General features: G+C 32.6%; 2 protein-coding genes across 3 annotated transcripts; both read left to right on the top strand.

Annotated features, from left to right (window-relative positions):
• The first annotated feature begins 2,067 nt into the window (after positions 1-2,067).
• On the top strand, positions 2,068-6,844 carry LOC111414340 (uncharacterized). Its single transcript, XM_071196992.1, has 4 exons — positions 2,068-2,291; positions 2,343-2,620; positions 2,680-5,576; positions 5,629-6,844. Exons 1-4 carry the CDS (start codon positions 2,084-2,086, stop codon positions 6,455-6,457), a joined length of 4,212 nt encoding a protein of 1,403 aa, XP_071053093.1. The 5' UTR covers positions 2,068-2,083; the 3' UTR covers positions 6,458-6,844.
• A 521-nt stretch (positions 6,845-7,365) lies between these two features.
• Positions 7,366-16,882, top strand: LOC111414343 (annulin-like). 2 transcript variants are annotated; one of them, XM_023045655.2, is made up of 3 exons: positions 7,366-7,429; positions 14,613-15,461; positions 15,514-16,882. In XM_023045655.2, exons 1-3 carry the CDS (start codon positions 7,408-7,410, stop codon positions 16,728-16,730), a joined length of 2,088 nt encoding a protein of 695 aa, XP_022901423.2. In that variant the 5' UTR covers positions 7,366-7,407; the 3' UTR covers positions 16,731-16,882. The 2 variants fall into 2 exon arrangements, with proteins under 2 accessions (XP_022901423.2, XP_022901422.2); XM_023045654.2 differs by lacking the exon at positions 7,366-7,429 and adding an exon at positions 13,990-14,264.
• The last annotated feature ends 2,612 nt before the right edge of the window (positions 16,883-19,494 follow it).

Genomic DNA, 19,494 nt, shown 5'->3' with positions numbered 1-19,494 from the left:
CCCACAATTCTTTTATGACCTGGAACTCACTTCATTACTTACCATTACCTAACTTCATTACCCCTAGCGAGCTCTCAGGTTGTTGGTAAATTTTTTGACCAGTGTGGATTCATAGGTGTAGGTCTGAATCGCCGCTAGGGCGGCCCGATTGTCCGTAAAGATCTTTACCGATGCCCCTTTCTGTTTCTTCTCAGGGTTTAAAACGGTGCAAAAGTTTATGGCAAGAACTTCATCCTGAAAAATGGTTGTATCCGAGCTTAAGGGTATCTTAATCCGATTTTTTGGTCCGTTACTACTAAACATGATCTTATATGGCTGGTCGAAACTATATTCTGTCGGTATAAGATTCGTTTTAATTTGAATCAAGTGATTTAGGCATGGTTCCCTGAGGATTTCGAGATGTCCTCCATCAGCTTCACTGAAGAACATGTCTTTAGTGACAAAGCACTCAAAGCTGTCTCTTTTTGTATGTACAATTGAAATTGTGGTTCTCAGGTTCAAGATCTCATTGTACCCGTTATATTAAGACATGTTTAATTCACTGTCTAGTATTACCCCTAGGTATTGGACCTCTGTTTCTTGGGATCGGCGTTTAAATGTCTTCCACCTTTGGGTGTAAAGACTACCTTTATTTTTCTCCATAATCTAGGTATACATACAGCTAAAGCTATAGCTAGCTATTATATAGGGATATTACATATTATTGGGAGTACATCTCCTATGCCTTTTTAAAGAAAGATAGGCAGAATTCCATCCCCTCCATGTGATTTTAAGGGCTTAAAATTAGAAATAGCCCACCTATCTGTACTGGGTGAAAATTTTCCCAGCTAAACTGCGAACCATGCCATGAACGGGTGATATCCTTTACTTCGTGATCTGCTTCTGCATTAGTACGAACTTTTAATGCAGGAAAATATGTGCTGCAATAGGAGCTCTAACGATTCCTTAGTATATTTTCGATTTTCTTTGCATAGGTGACCTAGATCAGTGTATGATATTTTTTCCAAGACCTTATGCAGGCGAGCAACATGATGTGTATACCTTCGCAGAAACTACGTCAAGTTTTTTCTTTTGGCTTTTCGAATGGCCAAGTTATAACTCCTAATGTATGTTCGTCTTTGGAATACCTGACTTTATTGTATAGTCTTCTAACCAATGGTTCGCTATTGTTCGAGCTTCTTTGGATGGAAATTTATTGCGTCGTTTCAGTAGATAATATTATCAATATTATTAACAATATTTAATGAATTCATTAATTCCTGAAATGGCTCTATGCTCTTCATTAAACAAATTAAACTCAATATTTACTTTGGGGTTAATCGCCAAGCACCTATTAGTAAGTTGTCTTCAGATAGATTTTCACAATTTGTCAATACATATTTTTCTTCATCTGGATGGAATGGTAGAGGACGTTTCACTAAACAGCTCATTTAATTCATCCAAGTCACATTATTACAACGTTTAACAACATTTTTATGACAAAACAATTTTTTGTTCATTATAATAACGTTAAAACAACCCTTAAATAGTATTTAAATAGGTTTTCTGGTAGAAAAATTACCAAAAATATGATTAAAAAATATGAATAGAGAATGGAATTTGAGGATTTAACAACATTTCTTAACGCCAAAAAGGTCTTTGAACCTACAAGTTCAAAAACCGTACGCGAAAAATAATACAGCGTTAAATCTGTTTTTGTTTCGAACCAACTACTAGAACGATAAAGTTACAAATCATAAAGTTTAACAGATATTTCAATTAGTATTTACGTCATTTAGTTATTCTCAACGTTTTTAATCAACAATATTGATAAATTTTAATTAATAATTTAAGTTTAAAAAAAAATTATTTTAAAAATTCTTAAAAAAAAATCTTTTATGACAAAATGTGAACGTCCAGAAAGAAATAAAAATACGCCCTACTTAAAGCACCTTCTCCAGTTTCCTTATAAAAGCGACGAGATTTAAACTTTTCGTGTAGATTAGTGACTTCACCTGAAGACATTACAACAACAAGTAAGTGGTTTAATTTTGTATCATCACAAACTTTCTAAATTTTTTTCAGTTTTCAATCCATTACCATCATGTCTTTGGATCCCTTGGACGTCCAAGGATTCGATTTTTATGCAAGAGATAATTCCAGAGAACATCACACCGAACGTTATGATTTGGTGGCATTAAGAGATAAACCAACCCCAATTTTACGTCGAGGTTTCAGTTTCATTTTTACATTACGTTTTAACAGAAATTTCGATGAAGCAAGAGACATCGTTTATATTGCGTTTTGTTTTGGTACGATTAAAATTTTTGTGTAACCCCTTTTTTAATTTAATTTTTATATAGGACCGAAACCGCATGTTACAAAGGGCACAAAAATTATTCTTCCCTTGCTCACAAGGGACAAACAAATGCAAAAAGAAATGTACAGATGGAACATGACCATGCAACGACACGAAGGAAATGCCGTAACTATGCAAATCCACATTCCACCGAACGCTCAAGTTGGAATTTGGAGGTGTGAGATTCAAACTGAAATTTTTGGAGGGCGATCATATGATGCTTATAGAAGGGGTGAATTGTATATCGATGGGAGGGATAATTTAAAAAGAGATGATTTCAGAGTATGAATTATTTCATAAATTTTTTTGTTGTTAATTATTAACTTTTTTAATTAATTTAGTGTGAAGAAGACGTCTATATCCTTTTTAACCCTTGGTGTAGAGACGATGGGGTTTACATGGACCATGAAGATGATCGCCAAGAATACGTTTTAAACGATAGCGGAAAAATTTGGTGTGGAACTTACAAACATCCAAAAGGAAAACGATGGATTTATGGTCAATTCGACGAAATCGTTCTTCCAGCAGTTCTTTTTCTTTTAGATAAATCCCATCTTCCTTACGTCGATTGGGGATCACCAGTTTTGGTGTCAAGAGCTATCACCCAAGTTGTAAATGCGTTCGACGATGAAGGCCTTTTAGAAGGAAAATGGGATGGTGATTATCGCGGGGGAACTTCACCACACGCATGGACTGGTTCCGTTGCAATTTTGAGCCAATTTTTAAAAGCAGGTGGTCGTCCAGTAAAATACGGACAATGTTGGGTTTTTTCAGCTCTTGTGGTAACAATTTGCAGAGCTTTAGGAATTCCGTGTCGGTCAACAACCAATTATGTTTCGGCCCATGACACAAATTGTTCTTTAACTGTTGATCGATATTTCGATTTGAGAGGAAATCGTTTGGAATATGGCCCAAGAGGAGAAAGCTATCGCTATAAACGCGTTATTTCTTACAATTACCAAAGACTTAACGATCAAGAAAGACGCATTCAAAGATATGATTGGTCAAAAGATGCCGAAAATCAAGATTGGATGTATAAGCGAGATCTTCCTGATGATGGTTACCGATATAGAAGACAATCTTGGCCGAGGAGATCCCAAATTCCTTGTTATGAAGGAAGAACTGAAAGCGTTCAACCTTCCCCGGATGGAGGCGATGGAAGGGGAGGTTTTTACGATAGAAATAGAAGTTACTTTGATGGAAGAGGTTACTCAGATACGAGAAGTTATTTTGATGGGACCGGATATAATAGAAATCGGAGCTATTTTGATGGAAAAGGAAGTTATTATAATTATAATTGTTATGATAATAGAAAAGATCAAGATTCGAAGAGTTGTTTGGATGGTACGGTGAGTTGTTACAATGCTTGTCGCGGTTATTTCGAGGGAAAAGGAAATTCAAATTACGATGGCGATTACCATAATCGAAGAGGTTTGGGAATGGATATTAAAAGTGGTCCTTTAGATGGAGGATATCGTTACAGACCAAGTTATGATTATGAAACAAGAAATTTTGGAAATCCAAGTAAAAGTTATTCATCCCCAGATAATAGGGATGGTCGAAATGATTATAATCGCGGGTATTTTGATAATAGCAGAAATTATTTTTGGAACCGAGCTTATTACAACAACGATTGGGATTACAGCAGGAACGCGTTTAATAGAAGAAGTTGGGATGGAAGTAATCGATATTATAGAACCAGTTGTGATAACATGGAAGGCAATCGAAATTATGGGAATAGATATTGGAATAGAAGCTTTAATGATCCTAATTTTGATGGGGGGAGACATCTCAATAGGAATAGTTATGAACAGGATAGAAATTTTATGCCTGATTACTACGAAAAGCAAAGAATGTATTCTCGCAATCCTATGTATGGTGAAGGAAATTATCGCAACATGGATCGGTTAGATAGATGGGATAGAATGGACCGATTTGATAGAATGGACAGAACTGGTTTATACGACAGAGAAAATAGATTTGATTATGACCGATTTAGGAATTTTAATCGATTAGGACCAAATCATTTTGATAAATACGAATCATTTGAGCGCCCTCATTTTGAAAGGGAGAGATATAGAGAAAGATTAGGGTCTAATCCTGGAAGAAATTATAATAGAAATTATTTTGATGGTGATAGAGGATGTATGGAAGGAAATAGACGAAATTATGGGGAACCCGACAATTTCGAAAGTAACCGCTATTGGAACAGATATTACAGGGATTACAGCGATAGAAATCGTTTTGAACCTGACTATGATCGGCAAAGATTTTGGAATAGACATAATTTAGATGGTGATATGCCCGAAAGAAGATGGAATAGAGGTTCGTTTGATGGAGATCGATTTGAATGTAACAAAAAGTGGGATTATGAAAGAGATTGGACTAAAAATCGTTATTGGAATAGATTCAACGGGGATTATTACGGTGGGAATTATTGGGATAGAGCCAGGCATTGGAACAGATATGGAGATTTTGATAATAGGGATCGACACTGGAATAGAAACTATTTTGACGGGGATCGAAACTGGAACATTTACGGTTGGAACAGAGGTTACAGCGATGAAAATAGATACCATTTCGATATGGGTCGTCGTTTCGAATACGATAGCGACCGCGGAAATGATTATTACAGAAACGGTCACCAAAGAGGATATTTCGATGGGAATTACAGCAAAAGTCTTGATTATAATTACAACAAATTTAATTATGGCCGTGTGAACGGTAATCGATATTACGACATTTATAAACATAACTTCCCCGAAAGTTATTTCGACCATCCAAGAGATTTTTACGATAATCGCTACAGAAACACCGATTCTTCTTCCTATTTTAATAGAAATTATTACGATAGAGATTATTATAACAAACGTTGTTTTGAAGGACATGATAATCGTTATGATTGGAGATTTAACCGAGATTATCATAGCCCCGATTATAATCGGGATTATTACAATACTTGCTGGACGTTCCATGTTTGGAATGAAGTGTGGATGGCTCGACCTGATTTACCACCAGGATACGGAGGTTGGCAAGTTATTGATGCAACACCGCAAGAACAAAATGATACGATCGTTAAATGTGGGCCTGCATCCGTTGAGGCTATTAGAAGAGGAGAAGTTGGATTTTTATACGATACTCCTTTCGTTTTTGCTGAGGTTAATGCAGATTTGTGTCATTATCAAGAAGATCCGCGATCTGATTGGGGTTATAATCGATTATTTTTGGATCGTTACCAGTAAATTATAATCTTTTTGTTAATATTTTTATTTCAATTTTGATTTTTTTAGAATTGGTCGCCGTATTGTTACAAAACGCGTCGATATCGATGATGATGTTGGTGAAAATGATCTTTGGGATATCACCCGAGAATATAAAAACCTTGAAGAAGCGGATGCTGAAAGATTCGCAGTTTATAACGCCGTTCGTGGTGTTCCTCGAACCCACCCAATGCAAGAACTCCCAGATGATTGCTACATTCAAGATGTTGAGTTAAGTTTGATTGATATAGATGCAGTACCAATGGGGCAAGATTTTAATATTCTCATAAACGTTAGTAATAACGCAAATGAACCCCGGACAATCAACGTTATGGTCTCGATTGCTTCCGTTTTTTATCACGGAATGACCGCAGCGAATATTAAACGTCATCAACACACATTTACTTTAAAATCTAGAGACAAAGAGGTTATTAAACTACATATATCCCCAACTGAATATTTGGGAAAATTGGTTGATCATAGTATGATGAAAATTTACGCGATTGGCCATGTAAAAGAAACAGGACAAAATTGGAGTGAAGAGGATGATTTCACTATGATGAAACCATACCTACAAATCCATACCGATCAAAGATGGATTGTTGGACAAGAAAATCGTGCAGAATTCAGTTTTAGAAATCCACTAAATTGCCGTTTAACAGGATGTTCGTATACAGTTGAAGGTCCTGGTTTGCAAAAGACCAAAGTGAATCATTACAGGGAGGTACAACCTAATGAAGTGGTTACTTTTGAGGAAGGATTTTTCCCGCATAGGGCCGGGGAAAGAAGAATCGTGGCGAATTTTAATTGCAAAGAAATCGATTGTATTAATGGTAGCCTTATTGTACTCGTACAATAAAAAAGAAGCTTTTGGTTTTGCGGAAAATGTACTCGTATATTAGCTTTTATAAAATGTCACAGGCAATGTATATCGGAAAATGTATATTGGACGTACCAAATAATTGGTAGGTTTTTTCTTTCTGTGTTATCTTCCCCTAATACTTATTACAACCATGTTGCACTTTAACTTACTTATCTTTTTGCTATTTTTCGAATCTACCCAAGGTATATTTGATACGTCTTGTATATAAATATTAATTTTGTTATATATTTTTGCACCCAATTATATATTTACTACTCATTACGTAATCTAGATTTTTAATATTACATTGTATCATTTATGGATGGAAGGTTTTATGATCGTATTATTTACAATAAGAATAAAATATATAACTATTCGTGTAAACATTAATAATTATCTAAAATTTCAATTTATCCAAATATAAACTGTATAAAAAGAGTTCTTAAAATTTTTATGAATATGCCTTAAAAATGATTAATCTCAAATAATGATTACAACATTTTTTTTGAAAATCCAAAGACTGCATATAAAAGTTTTTTTTTAAATAAATTTTTACTAGGAAGTTTATGTTTATACATTAATTTCAATTAATCCAACAATAAATTGAATATAAAAGAGTTCTTCAAATTTTTATGAATATGCCTTAAAAATGATTAATTAGAAATAATGTTTAAATAACTGTTTTAGAGAACCTATAAATAAACTGAATATAAAAGAGTTTTTTAATTTTTTGTATCAATAACTTAAATAATCAATGTGAAATAATGTATAAATAATTTTTTTTGCGAGAATGAGGAGGAAGTGGTGTACGAAGTTCAAGGAAGGAAGTTTATTTATTGAATTTGATAAGCCTTCGGAACTACATATATATATATAAGCACGCCTTTAGGTCTTCTAAATAACAGTCGTTTTATAACATTTAAACTGATAACAACACATCTGCAAGAATGCCTGTTTTAATCGATTCTGGTAAGTTCGCCTTATTAATATTTAATATTTGATTTGGTGTATTTTATACTGTTATAAATATAATAAGTCCGTACTTGTAATATTTTAGTATTTCTTTGATTAACAACACTTTGGTTAACAATCTTATTATTATATTATACAATTTTAAGAATTGATTGAAGAGTTCTTAAAAATTCTGTCGTCTTATAATAAAATTACATGTTATTTTGAAGAATTCTTAGTAGCTAAAAGGCACTAAAAATAATCGTGTGTGCCGGACGTTAACAAATGAAATTAAACATTATAGGTTTGGTATCTAACCAATATGGTTATTTTTTCTCAATATTTCTCAACTTTGTTCAGTTAATATTAATTTTCTGTCAATATTTCCAGTGGGAAAGATGTATCACTCACTGTCAAAATAACATATAATTAAAAAAAAAACACTATATGGATCACCCTTACATCTTGATCTATCCTTGACATACCTCAACATCGTCTCACCTATACTGCTATACTCAAACCAGTATTATTCTTAAACACTGTTTATGGCATTGTCTATGACAATCTTTAACTCATCATCTATTAACATCTTGCTTAGTATTTCTAAGCTCTTAACAATCAGGGTGTATTAACGTCGTGTCTTGATATCAGATATTTTTCAAAATTTTTGCTCAATTTCGTTCCTGACGTTTAATAACACAATTAGTATAACTCTATTATGTCCTAACTAGAGGTGTTAACCCATACTTGTACCTGCTACTTTAGAACAGGTGTTTGTATGTTGTTCCTTGGAACAGTTACTAAATTCAAAAAGTAACAGGCACAAAATACTAGTTTTGTAAACGTTATCGATTTCATCTCTATGTTACTTATTATTCGGTATGGGTAGGAACAACAAAGATTTGATGTATTTTTGTAACAACTGTTACTAATTAAACTAATACTGGACCTATTTATTATTATACTGAGCGTTAAGTTTGTTATCCACTAATAATTATTAATTAAGCAAATAATTTTAGTTTAATTTAATAATACTATAAGATTTAAAAAAAAGGGCTTTATTTAATCTTTAGAAAAACAAACTTGTCGCAAGGACGCTTCAGAATTTTATTTATTTATCACGGTGAAAAACACCACCAAACTGCACGTTTGTTATAAATAATATTAATAATCTTTTCGAAAACTGCTATTAAAAGTTGATTCTTGCGTAGTACTTGGCGACCGTCAAAACGATAGTTTTTTGTCAATAGGACGTAAAAGTCTTTTTTGTAATTCGCGACGGTAATGAAAGCTATAACAGTACTCAAACGGGTGCTGTAATGAGACTCCTTACAGCATCCGATGCTGTAATGAGATTTTAGTAACATTTTATGGAACCAGTTCAAGTTGGTCACATTGGGTCATTAATTTTTCTAGTTGTCAATGTGACAATGTTAGTCTATGGATATTTAAACACGTTTAGCATCGAATACAAGGTCCACAATGATGAGGACATTGAACACTGAGTGCTTTCTCTTATTTTGGGAGGTGTACATGAAACCTTTTTTTGCAGGTGAATACATTTTGTGTTTTGACAGTTTCTAATTGTCAATTCAAATTTCTATTTTCAAGTGTTACGGTGTTACCAACTGCTACGTACCTATTTCCCTACATTGTCAAAATATATTTTATTTCTGTTAAAAAAAAGGATAAAAACGCGAATTACAAAAAATAGCATAAAAAACACGTTTCATAAGACTTAAAGTACTGATTCATTAAAAAACACACTTTTCGCCACACGTTTTTCAACTTGAATTCGTGCATTTCAAGCGTGTCTTACGAAACTAGTTTCTTAATATACTATTACGTTCTGGACGTAAAAGACTTTCATGTCCAGTTATAACAATCAAAGAATTTGATACTATTAATTGTTAATTTATTTTAATTATTTTAATTGTTATGAACAAATTATAAACACAAAATTTCATGTTTAAATGCAAATTTATAATGGTACATTTGTTCAATTGCATTTTTTGGAATTATGATATGATTCGTATGTTAAATTGAAGCTTAAAGTTTGTAGTTTATGATATGATATAAAAATTATGAGATGATATTAATGAAATTTCCAGAAAAAAGTTGTTGAAGAAGAAATTGTCAAAAAGATTACGAAATTTTCAAAAAACCATATCATTCGCATTTTTAAGAATTATGATATGATTTATATGTTAAATTGAAGCTTAAAGATTGTAGTTTATGATAGGATATAAAAACTATAAGATAATATAATTAAAATTTTTAAGAAAAAATTATTAAAGAAGAAATTGTTAATTTTATGAATAAAAGAGAAATTTTAAAAAAATCATATCTACCGTATTATTATGAATAATGATGTGATATGTATGTTAAATTGAAGCTTAAAGATTCTAGTTTATGATGGGGTATATAAACTGTAAGATGATATTATTGAAATTTTTAAGAAAAAATTATTAAAGATGAAATTGTCAATTTTATGAATAAAAGAGAAATTAAAAAAAACTCATATCTACCGTATTATTATGAATAATGATGTGATATGTATGTTAAATTGAAGCTTAAAGATTGTAGTTTATGATATGATATAAAAACTATGAGATGATATTAATGAAATTTATAGGAGTAAATTGTTGAAGAAGAAATTGTCAAAAAGATTACGAAATTTTCAAAAAACCATATCATTCGCATTTTTAAGAATTATGATACGATTTTTATGTTAAATTGAAGCTTAAAGATTGCAGTTTATGATATGATATAAAAACTATAAGATAATATAATTAAAATTTTTAAGAAAAAATTAAGTTAAGTCGATGTGTCGTTAAGTTTTTGACATATGTATGTAACATTAAATGAATTCTAAATGTCATTATACTCATTATATTGAATTTGATCATTTTATTAATTAATAAACTTTAGAACACGCAGATTTCGAAAAAATGTTATTTGATACACGACAGCAAAATTCTTTTGCATTCTCAAACGATTTTTTTTTCAAAAAAACTTTCGTTCTCGAATACAAAAGTGTCATTTCGCTCTCTTGTATCAAAAATAACTATTTTAGTTCACTTCAAAACGATTTAATAAATATAAAACACGAAATATCTCCGTTAGCTCAGCTCGATCTTATATTTTCTTTCCACGGTTTTGAACAAAAAGTTATATGAAAAACATACCTTAATTTTTGCTGAAAAATCACCTTGAAATCTTTCGCATCAATTTAGAAATATTCTGTATTCAAACCTTGGGGACCGATGGCTTAATTTTCTCCTCTGAAAACGGGGGCGAACTCTGCGGGAAAATTTACTTACACCAGGTATCAATCGCGACCCGTACTTATTACTCTTATTATACTTATTATTCCCCACTATTTATCGTTGTTTTTCTCGATACTTCACATCATATATCGATATACTCGTTGATATATCTAAGTATCGTCCCTAATACCTTAAACATAACCAAGATATCCTCGAATATTATCTCTCAACATCTCCACTATCATCTATCAATATCATCCTTGTACCGCTAAATATTGTTCGTTCTATCTCTAAATAGTGTTCCTGATGTCCTTCAACCTCAATACTTCTGACATCTCCAAACATAATCTTTAGACTGTTTTAGCACTACCGTGGTCTCCTTCAACATATTGCCCACAATTTCTCAACATCGGCCTTAATATCGCTAAATATTTTCAATGAAATCTCTCAACATTTTTCGTCATCACCTAAATTGTTGCTGACATGTCTTAACACTGTTTCTTGCTTCCTTCGACATTTTCTCTAACATCGTAATTGTGAACAAAGTTGTTCTTAATATTTTCAAGTATTATCAATGATTCTTAATAGCATTCTTGATATCTCTCGAGATCATCTCTGATATCTTTTAGCATAATCAAAATCAAAAAATTAAAGCAATCAAAAGAGGTAGCGTTTTCTTCCAGCATTCTTATTTCTTTATCATCGTGGAACAAAAATGTGTTTTATAAATGTGTCTCAACGTTTCTTAAAGCGACTTTTGCTCTATTCGAAAACAATATTATAAGCTTATAAATAATAACCCAATTATAACATTTTTTAGTTTATTTATTTATTTACATCATTTAAACCAGTTCAAAAAATCGTCATTTTATTAATTTTAGTAGGTAATAAGTAATAAGTTTGCATAATCGCAAATTTCCGTGAAAATGTGCTGAGTACTGGAAATATAATAGTATATTAAAAAACAAGTTTCGTAAGACACGCTTGAAATGCACGAATTCAAGTTGAAAAACGAGTGGCGAAGCCACGAGTTTTTTAATGAATGAGTGCTTTAAGTCTTATGACACGTGTTTTTATAGCTCTGTGAACCTAGAACCCGAGTTTACGATATTTTGGTTTTATTAGTACCATTCGATAGAGAATCGTTTGTACTCGTTTGTACCACCTTTACTTTCGTTTGTACCTCAGGACTTAAAGTGAGAAAAAAATTTTGAAAAATTGCCGGAACCCCACTTTTTGATTTTCTAATTTACCGCTGAAATTGTGTATCTCCGTTATTAATACAGATATCGCAAAACGGTTGATGGAATTCGGTAGAGCATCGTTTGTACCTGTTTGTACCACTTTCGATTTCGTTTGTACCTCAACCGGTTCCAAAATACAGCGATTTTTTGATTTTTCAGAATACCGCTGAAATTGTGTATCTCCGTTATTAATACAGATATCCCAAAACTGTCGATGGAATGCGATAGAAAATCGTTTGTACCCGCTTGTACCACTTTTGTTTTCGTTTGTACCTCAATCAGTTCCAAAATACAGCGATTTTTTGATTTTTGGCGATACCGCTGAAAGTGTGTATCTCCGTTATTAATACAGATATCCCAAAACTGTCGATGGAATTCGATAGAGAATCGTTTGTACCCGTTTGTACCACTTTTGGTTTCGTTTGTACCTCAATCAGTTCCAAAATACAGCGATTTTTTCAATTTCAGCGGTAATATTCTGAAAAATCAAAAAATCGCTGTATTTTGGAACCGGTTGAGGTACAAACGAAAACAAAAGTGATACAAACGGGTACAAACGATTCTCTATCGAATTCCATCGACAGTTTTGCGATATCTGTATTAATAACCGAGATACACACTCTCAGCGGTATTCTCAAAAATCAAAAAATCGCTGTATTTTGGAACCGGTTGAGGTACAAACGAAAACAAAAGTGGTACAAACGGGTACAAACGATTCTCTATCGAATTCCATCGACGGTTTTGCGATATCTGTATTAATAACCGAGATACACACTTTCAGCGGTATTCTCAAAAATCAAAAAATCGCTGTATTTTGGAATCGGTTGAGGTACAAACGAAAACAAAAGTGGTACAAACGGGTACAAACGATTCTCTATCGAATTCCATCGACCGTTTTGCGATATCTGTGTTAATAACGGAGATACACAATTTCAGCGGTATTCTGAAAAATCAAAAAATCGCTGTATTTTGGAACCGGTTGAGGTACAAACGAAATCGAAAGTGGTACAAACAGGTACAAACGATTCTCTATCGAATGGTAGTAATAAAATCAGAATATCGTAAACTCGGGTTCCAGGTTCACAGAGTTTGTTTTTATGCTATTTTTTGTAATTCGCGTTTTTATACTTTTTTTTTAACAAAAATAAAGTAAATTTTGGCAATGTAGGGAAATAGGTATGTAGCAGTTGGTTACACCGGAACACTTGAAAATAGAAACTTTGAATTGACAATTAGAAACTGTCAAAACACAAAATATATTCACCTGAAAAAAATGTTTGATGTACACCTCCCAAAATAAGAGAAATTGCTCAGAGTCTATGTCCTCATCATTGTGGACTTTGTATTCGATGTTAAGAACGTGTTTAAACATCCATAGACAAAAATTGTCACATTGACAACTAGAAGAATTAATGACCCAATGTTACCAACTTGAACTGGTTCCATAAAATGTTACTAAAATCTCATTACAGCATCGGATGCTGTAAGGAGTCTCATTGCAGCACCCGTTTGAGTACTGTTATAGCTTCCATTACCGTAGCGAATTACAAAAAATATATTACCCATTCCTATCGAAATGCAAACATCTTTGATAATAAAATCGGTTTCTTAACGAATACAAAATCATCAAAACAACTTATTCTGATATTCTGAAATTTCATTTTTATTATTTTCATCAAATAGATCTTAATCATTCTTCTTATTCATTTATTAATTACAACCTTTTTATAACATATATTTAAATATAACCATTTGTGACCACAAGATATGTAGATAATATGTCTTTAATTCTTTATTAATAGATATTTTTATAAAAACATGCGGTTTTGATAAGAATTAAAATTGAATTTTTTTTATTACTATCACGGGATGTCATGTGTGAGGGGAACTCTTACGATAAGCGGGAATGCCCAGGAAATTGACGTAACAAGAATAAAAAATCCACGAAAGCTTTTTGCGAAAGAATGCATCATAATTACGTGATGTCGAGAAATAAAATTGGGGGCAAATGTGAAATATCGGTTAGTGTTTTTCAATTTTTCCCAACATACATTCCAAGTATTAAGTTCTTCCTGAAACTATTAAAAGAGGGCAACGGGAGCTGTGCTACTTTGCACATAAACCGTCAACTGTTGAATCACTTTCTGATAAGCATTCTTGTATAAAATGTTTGAAACAGATAATTTATTAATTAATCGCGTTTGTTTAGTCTGCTCGTCAATATAATGGGCGGTAAAAATATTTTATCTAAGTTTTTATTTTGTGGGTGTAAAAATAATAAAAAATTACCGGAAGAAAAGGAAAAACCCCCGTTACCAAATAACACAGATATTGAAAGTGGTAAGATCAAAAAAAGTTAAATCAAACTAACGCTAGATCTAGAACTAGAATCATTCTGGTTTAGCCACCTTAAGAGACTTACAGCTAAACCAGAATGTTCTAGTTCTAGTTGTAGGTCTAGTGTTAGTTCTAATGCTAGTGTTAATTCTAGTTTTAGCTGTTATTCAGTGCTAAATTGTATATTTTTATTGAACTGAAAGTAGAACTAACTAATTTGTCTGCATTCAAATTATTCATTCAAAAAGTTTAAAGTTTAAATTAAAAATGTTTCATATAACGGACACTCCATTCCCCGTATTAATCCATCATTTATCGAATTGTTAATTTAAAATTATTTAATTTTCTTAGATTCTCGAATTCAAAATATCAACCTATGCATCGAAAAAAATGGAGAAGAACACAACACCTCGAAATATTTCCACATGCGTCAAGGAACCAAATCGAATTTAGTGATCAGACGTGGTCAAAGTTTTCGAATTGAAATAACCCTCAGTTCCCCATACAAACCAGACACGGACAAGATTGCTTTTAATTTCAAAAGTGCAGATGCTAAAATACCAAATTTCCGAGATGGAACCATAGTGCTTATTGGTTTATCAAAAAATAACGATTCAGAATACGCTTGGAAAGCAAATTTGGTCTCTCATGAAGCTAATACAGTTGTTGTCGATATAACACCATCACCCGATTGTATTGTTGGGAAATGGTCATTGATGGTTGAATATAAAAACACAGAAAATGTTGCTACGTTTAATTTGCCAAAAAGTATTTTTATTCTATTTAATCCATGGTGTGAGGAAGATGAAGTTTTTATGGAATCTAAAGAATGGAGAGAAGAAGCCGTTTTGAATTCGGACGGAATGATATGGTGCAATATGACGAATTTGGGAAGACCATGGAATTATGCGCAGTTCGATGAAGACATTTTAGATTGTGCTTTGTATTTAGTGGGAAATTTGGGTCAATTGAAAGGTCGTTTACGTTCGGATGCAGTTCAAGTAACTAGAAAACTTTCCGCTGTTATGAATAGCAACGATGATTATGGGGTTTTAGCTGGAAATTGGGGTAAGGATTATACAGGAGGTGTTAGTCCTTTAAAATGGACAGGAAGTAGAGATATTTTACAACAGTACTACAAGAAAAAGCAGCCTGTTAAGTTTGGACAATGTTGGGTATTTGCTGGAATTTTAACATCAGGTAAGAACTTTTTTATTTTTTGAAAAAAAATTATTAATTCATCTTATCATAGCTTGTAGAGCTCTTGGAATACCGGCACGTACCATAACAAATTTTAGTTCGGCGCATGATGGTGATGGATCAATAACTAATGATTTCTTCATAGACGATGACGGTAAAATAGATAGTGGATCAGATTCCATTTGGAACTTCCATGTTTGGTCTGAAGTTTGGATGAAAAGAGCCGATCTTGGAACCGGTTATGATGGATGGCAAGCTTTAGATGCTACACCTCAGGAAAGAAGTGACAGAATCTTCCGTTGTGGTCCAGCTTCGGTTGTCGCCGTCAAAAACGGAGATATTACCAAACCTTACGATGTCCCATACGTTTTTTCTGGTGTCAACGCTGATACAGTGACTTGGAAGTTGGATAGAAACGGTTTCGCTTCTCAATTGGTAGAGAAAAATACTAATCACGTCGGAAAATTTATAAGCACAAAAAGTCCAAATGGTTATAAAAGATTAGATGTCACGGATGCTTATAAGTTTAATGAAGGTTCTGCCGAGGAAAGGGCAATTTTCTTAAAAGCTATGCGTCAAGTTGAACATCCATTCGGGAAAGCTTACGTTGCCAGTAAATTCGAAGAAATTATTTTCAAATTTAAATATTACGACGATATTAACGTTGGAGAATCATTCGACCTTAAATTAATAATGACCAATACAAACACTACCCAAAATTTTAACATCCTCACCATATTACGGTTGGATGTATTTTCTTACAACGGTAAACTTCTCGCTACCGCCAAAGCCATCAAAGAAACTGTGAATGTACCGAAAAATGGCCAGAAGGAATTCATAATGCCCGTCACTTTTGAAGACTACAACAAGTTTTTGACCGATAACTGCTTCTTTGTCATTTCCTGTTTAGCGTCAGTGGAAAACACAAATTATTACTATTACGATAGGGATAACGTTATAATTAAAAAGCCGGGTGTTTCAATTGACGTCGCAAATAAGAATCAAGTTGGAAGACAGGTTCAAGGATGTGTTGGTATAAAAAATCCTCTTCCCATTCCGTTGAAGAAAGGAGAATTTCTTATTGAAGCACCCGGTTTAGGAAAACAACTTAAAATTAAATTGAAGAATGATATTCCTCCGCACGGTGAAATTACTGAACAATTTATGTTTACTCCGGAAATGCCTGGACTTCAAACTGTTGCAGCTAAATTCGTATCGAAACAATTAGATGATGTTGAAGGTTTCAAACAGATTGTTGTTGATGTTTAATTAATTTGTATTGTTTTTTTTTATTATAAAATAGTTGATAGAAGCAATTTTAATTATTCTCTATTTACTATATTTTTTCATTACTTACATTTTAAAATTATATTTTATTACTTTTATTGTGTTAAATAAATATTTCTATATTCTTATAAAAATTAATTTTGCTGTCTTTCGCATGCTCCCATTGTAAATAAGAATAACTTTCCCACTCTTGCATATAACTAACTATTTTTTAATAGTATATTATTCAACAAGCGTATAATGGCGACTGTTACCCACGAAGATGAAGTTGAAACGGGCGCTCGCTCGTGTTGTAATCTGGGTGGGTAACATCCATTATACGCAAGTTGAATACTATACTTTATCTACAACTATTTAATTTTGAAAAAAAAATCAAAAAACGAAAAAAAATAAACTTGATAGACATTTCAGACATAACCTCAATATAAGAAAGCTGTCATTTCTGTTAATATTTTATTTTGTTATTAGTAGGCCGTGTCAGAACTGTGGAATAATGGCTTCATTATTCAACACTTTGTCAGTCATGAGTAATGCATGTCATTACCCGTCAAAAATCAAATGTATAATGAATAGATAATTCAATAGTTGTAGATAAAGATATTTACTTAATAAGAGCACCGGACATAAGGAATCTATGATAATGAATAACAAAAAGAATATTAATATACAACGAATATTTAAAGTTGTAATAGTTACACGTTGTAATTAATAGATAATATGATAATTTTTTAATTAGATTATACTCTGATCATGCCTCAGATCAATGAGTAATATATTTCAAACATAAAATAGGGTTTCTCATACTTTTCTAATAGTCTCTATACAGGGTCATCCACGACGACCGTTCATTTGAACTTTACAGGGTTCTGGCCAAACTGCAAATTTGAAAATTCAGATTTAAGTATTATCAATTGCGTTCTCTTCGACTAAAATATTTTCAAATATCTAACACTTCCGGTTATACCGGAAGTCGCCCCTTCTTTATATTTTTAAATCTAACACCCTGTATATTTTTACAGATTTGGATTTGTCTGTTTTCAAGGTTTATGAATGACTTTACTTTTTGCAATTTGATTCGGCCGTTCTCGAGTTATTCGAATTTTTCTAGAAAAATCTGCTCCAGCAGACATTTGTTCAAAAAATCAGAGAACACTCGATTTTACGGGTATCAATTTAGGATTCAGAACATGCTTAAGCAACATGATGGAGTATGTTTTGGTGCCGAGTATGGCTGTCTAGAACGTTTGGTCACTTTACTATGGCACGTTACCTTTTCGAAACTTGGAAGTATCATAACTTCATTTCTTTAAATGGCACCCCCCATATTTTATTACTTAGTCGTCTTCGGTGTCTCATTTTACATCTTTTATATCCCATATGTCCTATACCTAACATTTATAGTTTGGGAAATAATTAGGGTTTATTGAAAAATGTACACAAATATCGATATTTAACATAGTGTGTTATGAGTACCTAGTGCGACCTAGTGAATAACCGAATGAAGTGGAGGTTTGAAAATTTGCAGACTTATGATGTTTGATATCAGCTTTTTAACGAAAGTATTTTCAGGTTGCGGGTATTTGTGGTTACACCGGAAGAGGTGACAATTTTCATATTTTAAATGGAACACCCTGAGTTTTATAACATTTTTCAATCAAAAATGTCAACTACAACGTTACTTTTTATAATTTATAAATCATCTACTTTGACCGCCGGAAAAAAAATTTTGTGTTGGGAATGTTGTTGGGGTTATGTATTATCAGAGGATCAGTAAAGAAAGAGTAAACAGTTTGACATTTGCTAAAGCTATGGTTTATTTCTGTTGGTGTGATGACTAGGTTACTTTTTGTAGTGATCTGTTCTCAAGAAATGCCACGTTTGGAATTTAGTAATGAGGATTATTTGAATTTGATAATAATTTATGGAGAGTGCAACCAAATAATTGCGTATACGTGTCGGCTGCAACATACAGGAGCCTAAAATTGAACAAAAATTTCAAAAATGTAATGAAATACAGGGTGTTCCATTTGAAATATGAAAATTGTCACCTCTTCCGGTGTAACCGCAAGCACCCGGAACCTGAAAATATTTTAGTAAAAAGCTGGCATCAAACACAGAAGTCTGCAAATTTTCAAAAGGCCAGTTCATATGGTTATACACTAGGTCACACTAGGTATTCATGGCACACTAGGTTAAATATCGATATGATGTGTACATTTTTCAAAAAACCCTAATTATCTCCCAAACTATAAATGTTAGGTATAGGACATATGGGATATAAAACATGTAAAAAGAGACACCGAAGACGACTAAGTAATAAAATATGGGGGGTGCCATTTAAAAAAATTAAGTTATGGTATTTCCAAATTTCGAAAAGTTAACGTGCCGTAGTAAAGTGACCAAACGATCTAGACAGCCGTACTCGGCACCAAAACATACTCCATCATGTTGCGTACGCATGTTCTGAATCATAAATTGATATCCCAAAAATCGAGTGTTCTCTGATTTTTTTAACAAATGTCTGCTGGAGCAGATTTTTCTAGAAAAATTCGAATAACTCGAGAACGGCCGAATCAAATTGCAAAAAGTAAAGTTATTCATAAACCTTGAAAACAGACAAATCCAAATATGTAAACATATATAGGGTGTTCCATTTAAAAAAATAAAGTAGGTGGCGACTTCCGGTATAACCGGAAGTGCTAGAAATCTGAACATATTTTAGTCGAAGAGAACGCAATTAATAATA

The sequence above is a fragment of the Onthophagus taurus genome, chromosome 6 (genome assembly GCF_036711975.1).
Source record: "Onthophagus taurus isolate NC chromosome 6, IU_Otau_3.0, whole genome shotgun sequence".
Lineage (NCBI taxonomy): Eukaryota > Metazoa > Arthropoda > Insecta > Coleoptera > Scarabaeidae > Onthophagus > Onthophagus taurus.
This window is presented reverse-complemented; position numbering and strand designations above follow the sequence as displayed.

Excerpts from the sequence above, each read along its gene's own strand:
- LOC111414340 (XM_071196992.1), top strand. The coding sequence starts at position 2,084 with ATGTCTTTGGATCCCTTGGACGTCCAAGGATTCGATTTTTATGCAAGA. Across the intron at positions 2,292-2,342 it reads TTATATTGCGTTTTGTTTTG|GACCGAAACCGCATGTTACA; the intron begins GTACGATTAAAA and ends ATTTTTATATAG. Across the intron at positions 2,621-2,679 it reads TAAAAAGAGATGATTTCAGA|TGTGAAGAAGACGTCTATAT; the intron begins GTATGAATTATT and ends TAATTAATTTAG.
- LOC111414343 (XM_023045654.2), top strand. The coding sequence starts at position 14,150 with ATGGGCGGTAAAAATATTTTATCTAAGTTTTTATTTTGTGGGTGTAAA. Across the intron at positions 14,265-14,612 it reads TAACACAGATATTGAAAGTG|ATTCTCGAATTCAAAATATC; the intron begins GTAAGATCAAAA and ends TAATTTTCTTAG. Across the intron at positions 15,462-15,513 it reads TGCTGGAATTTTAACATCAG|CTTGTAGAGCTCTTGGAATA; the intron begins GTAAGAACTTTT and ends ATCTTATCATAG.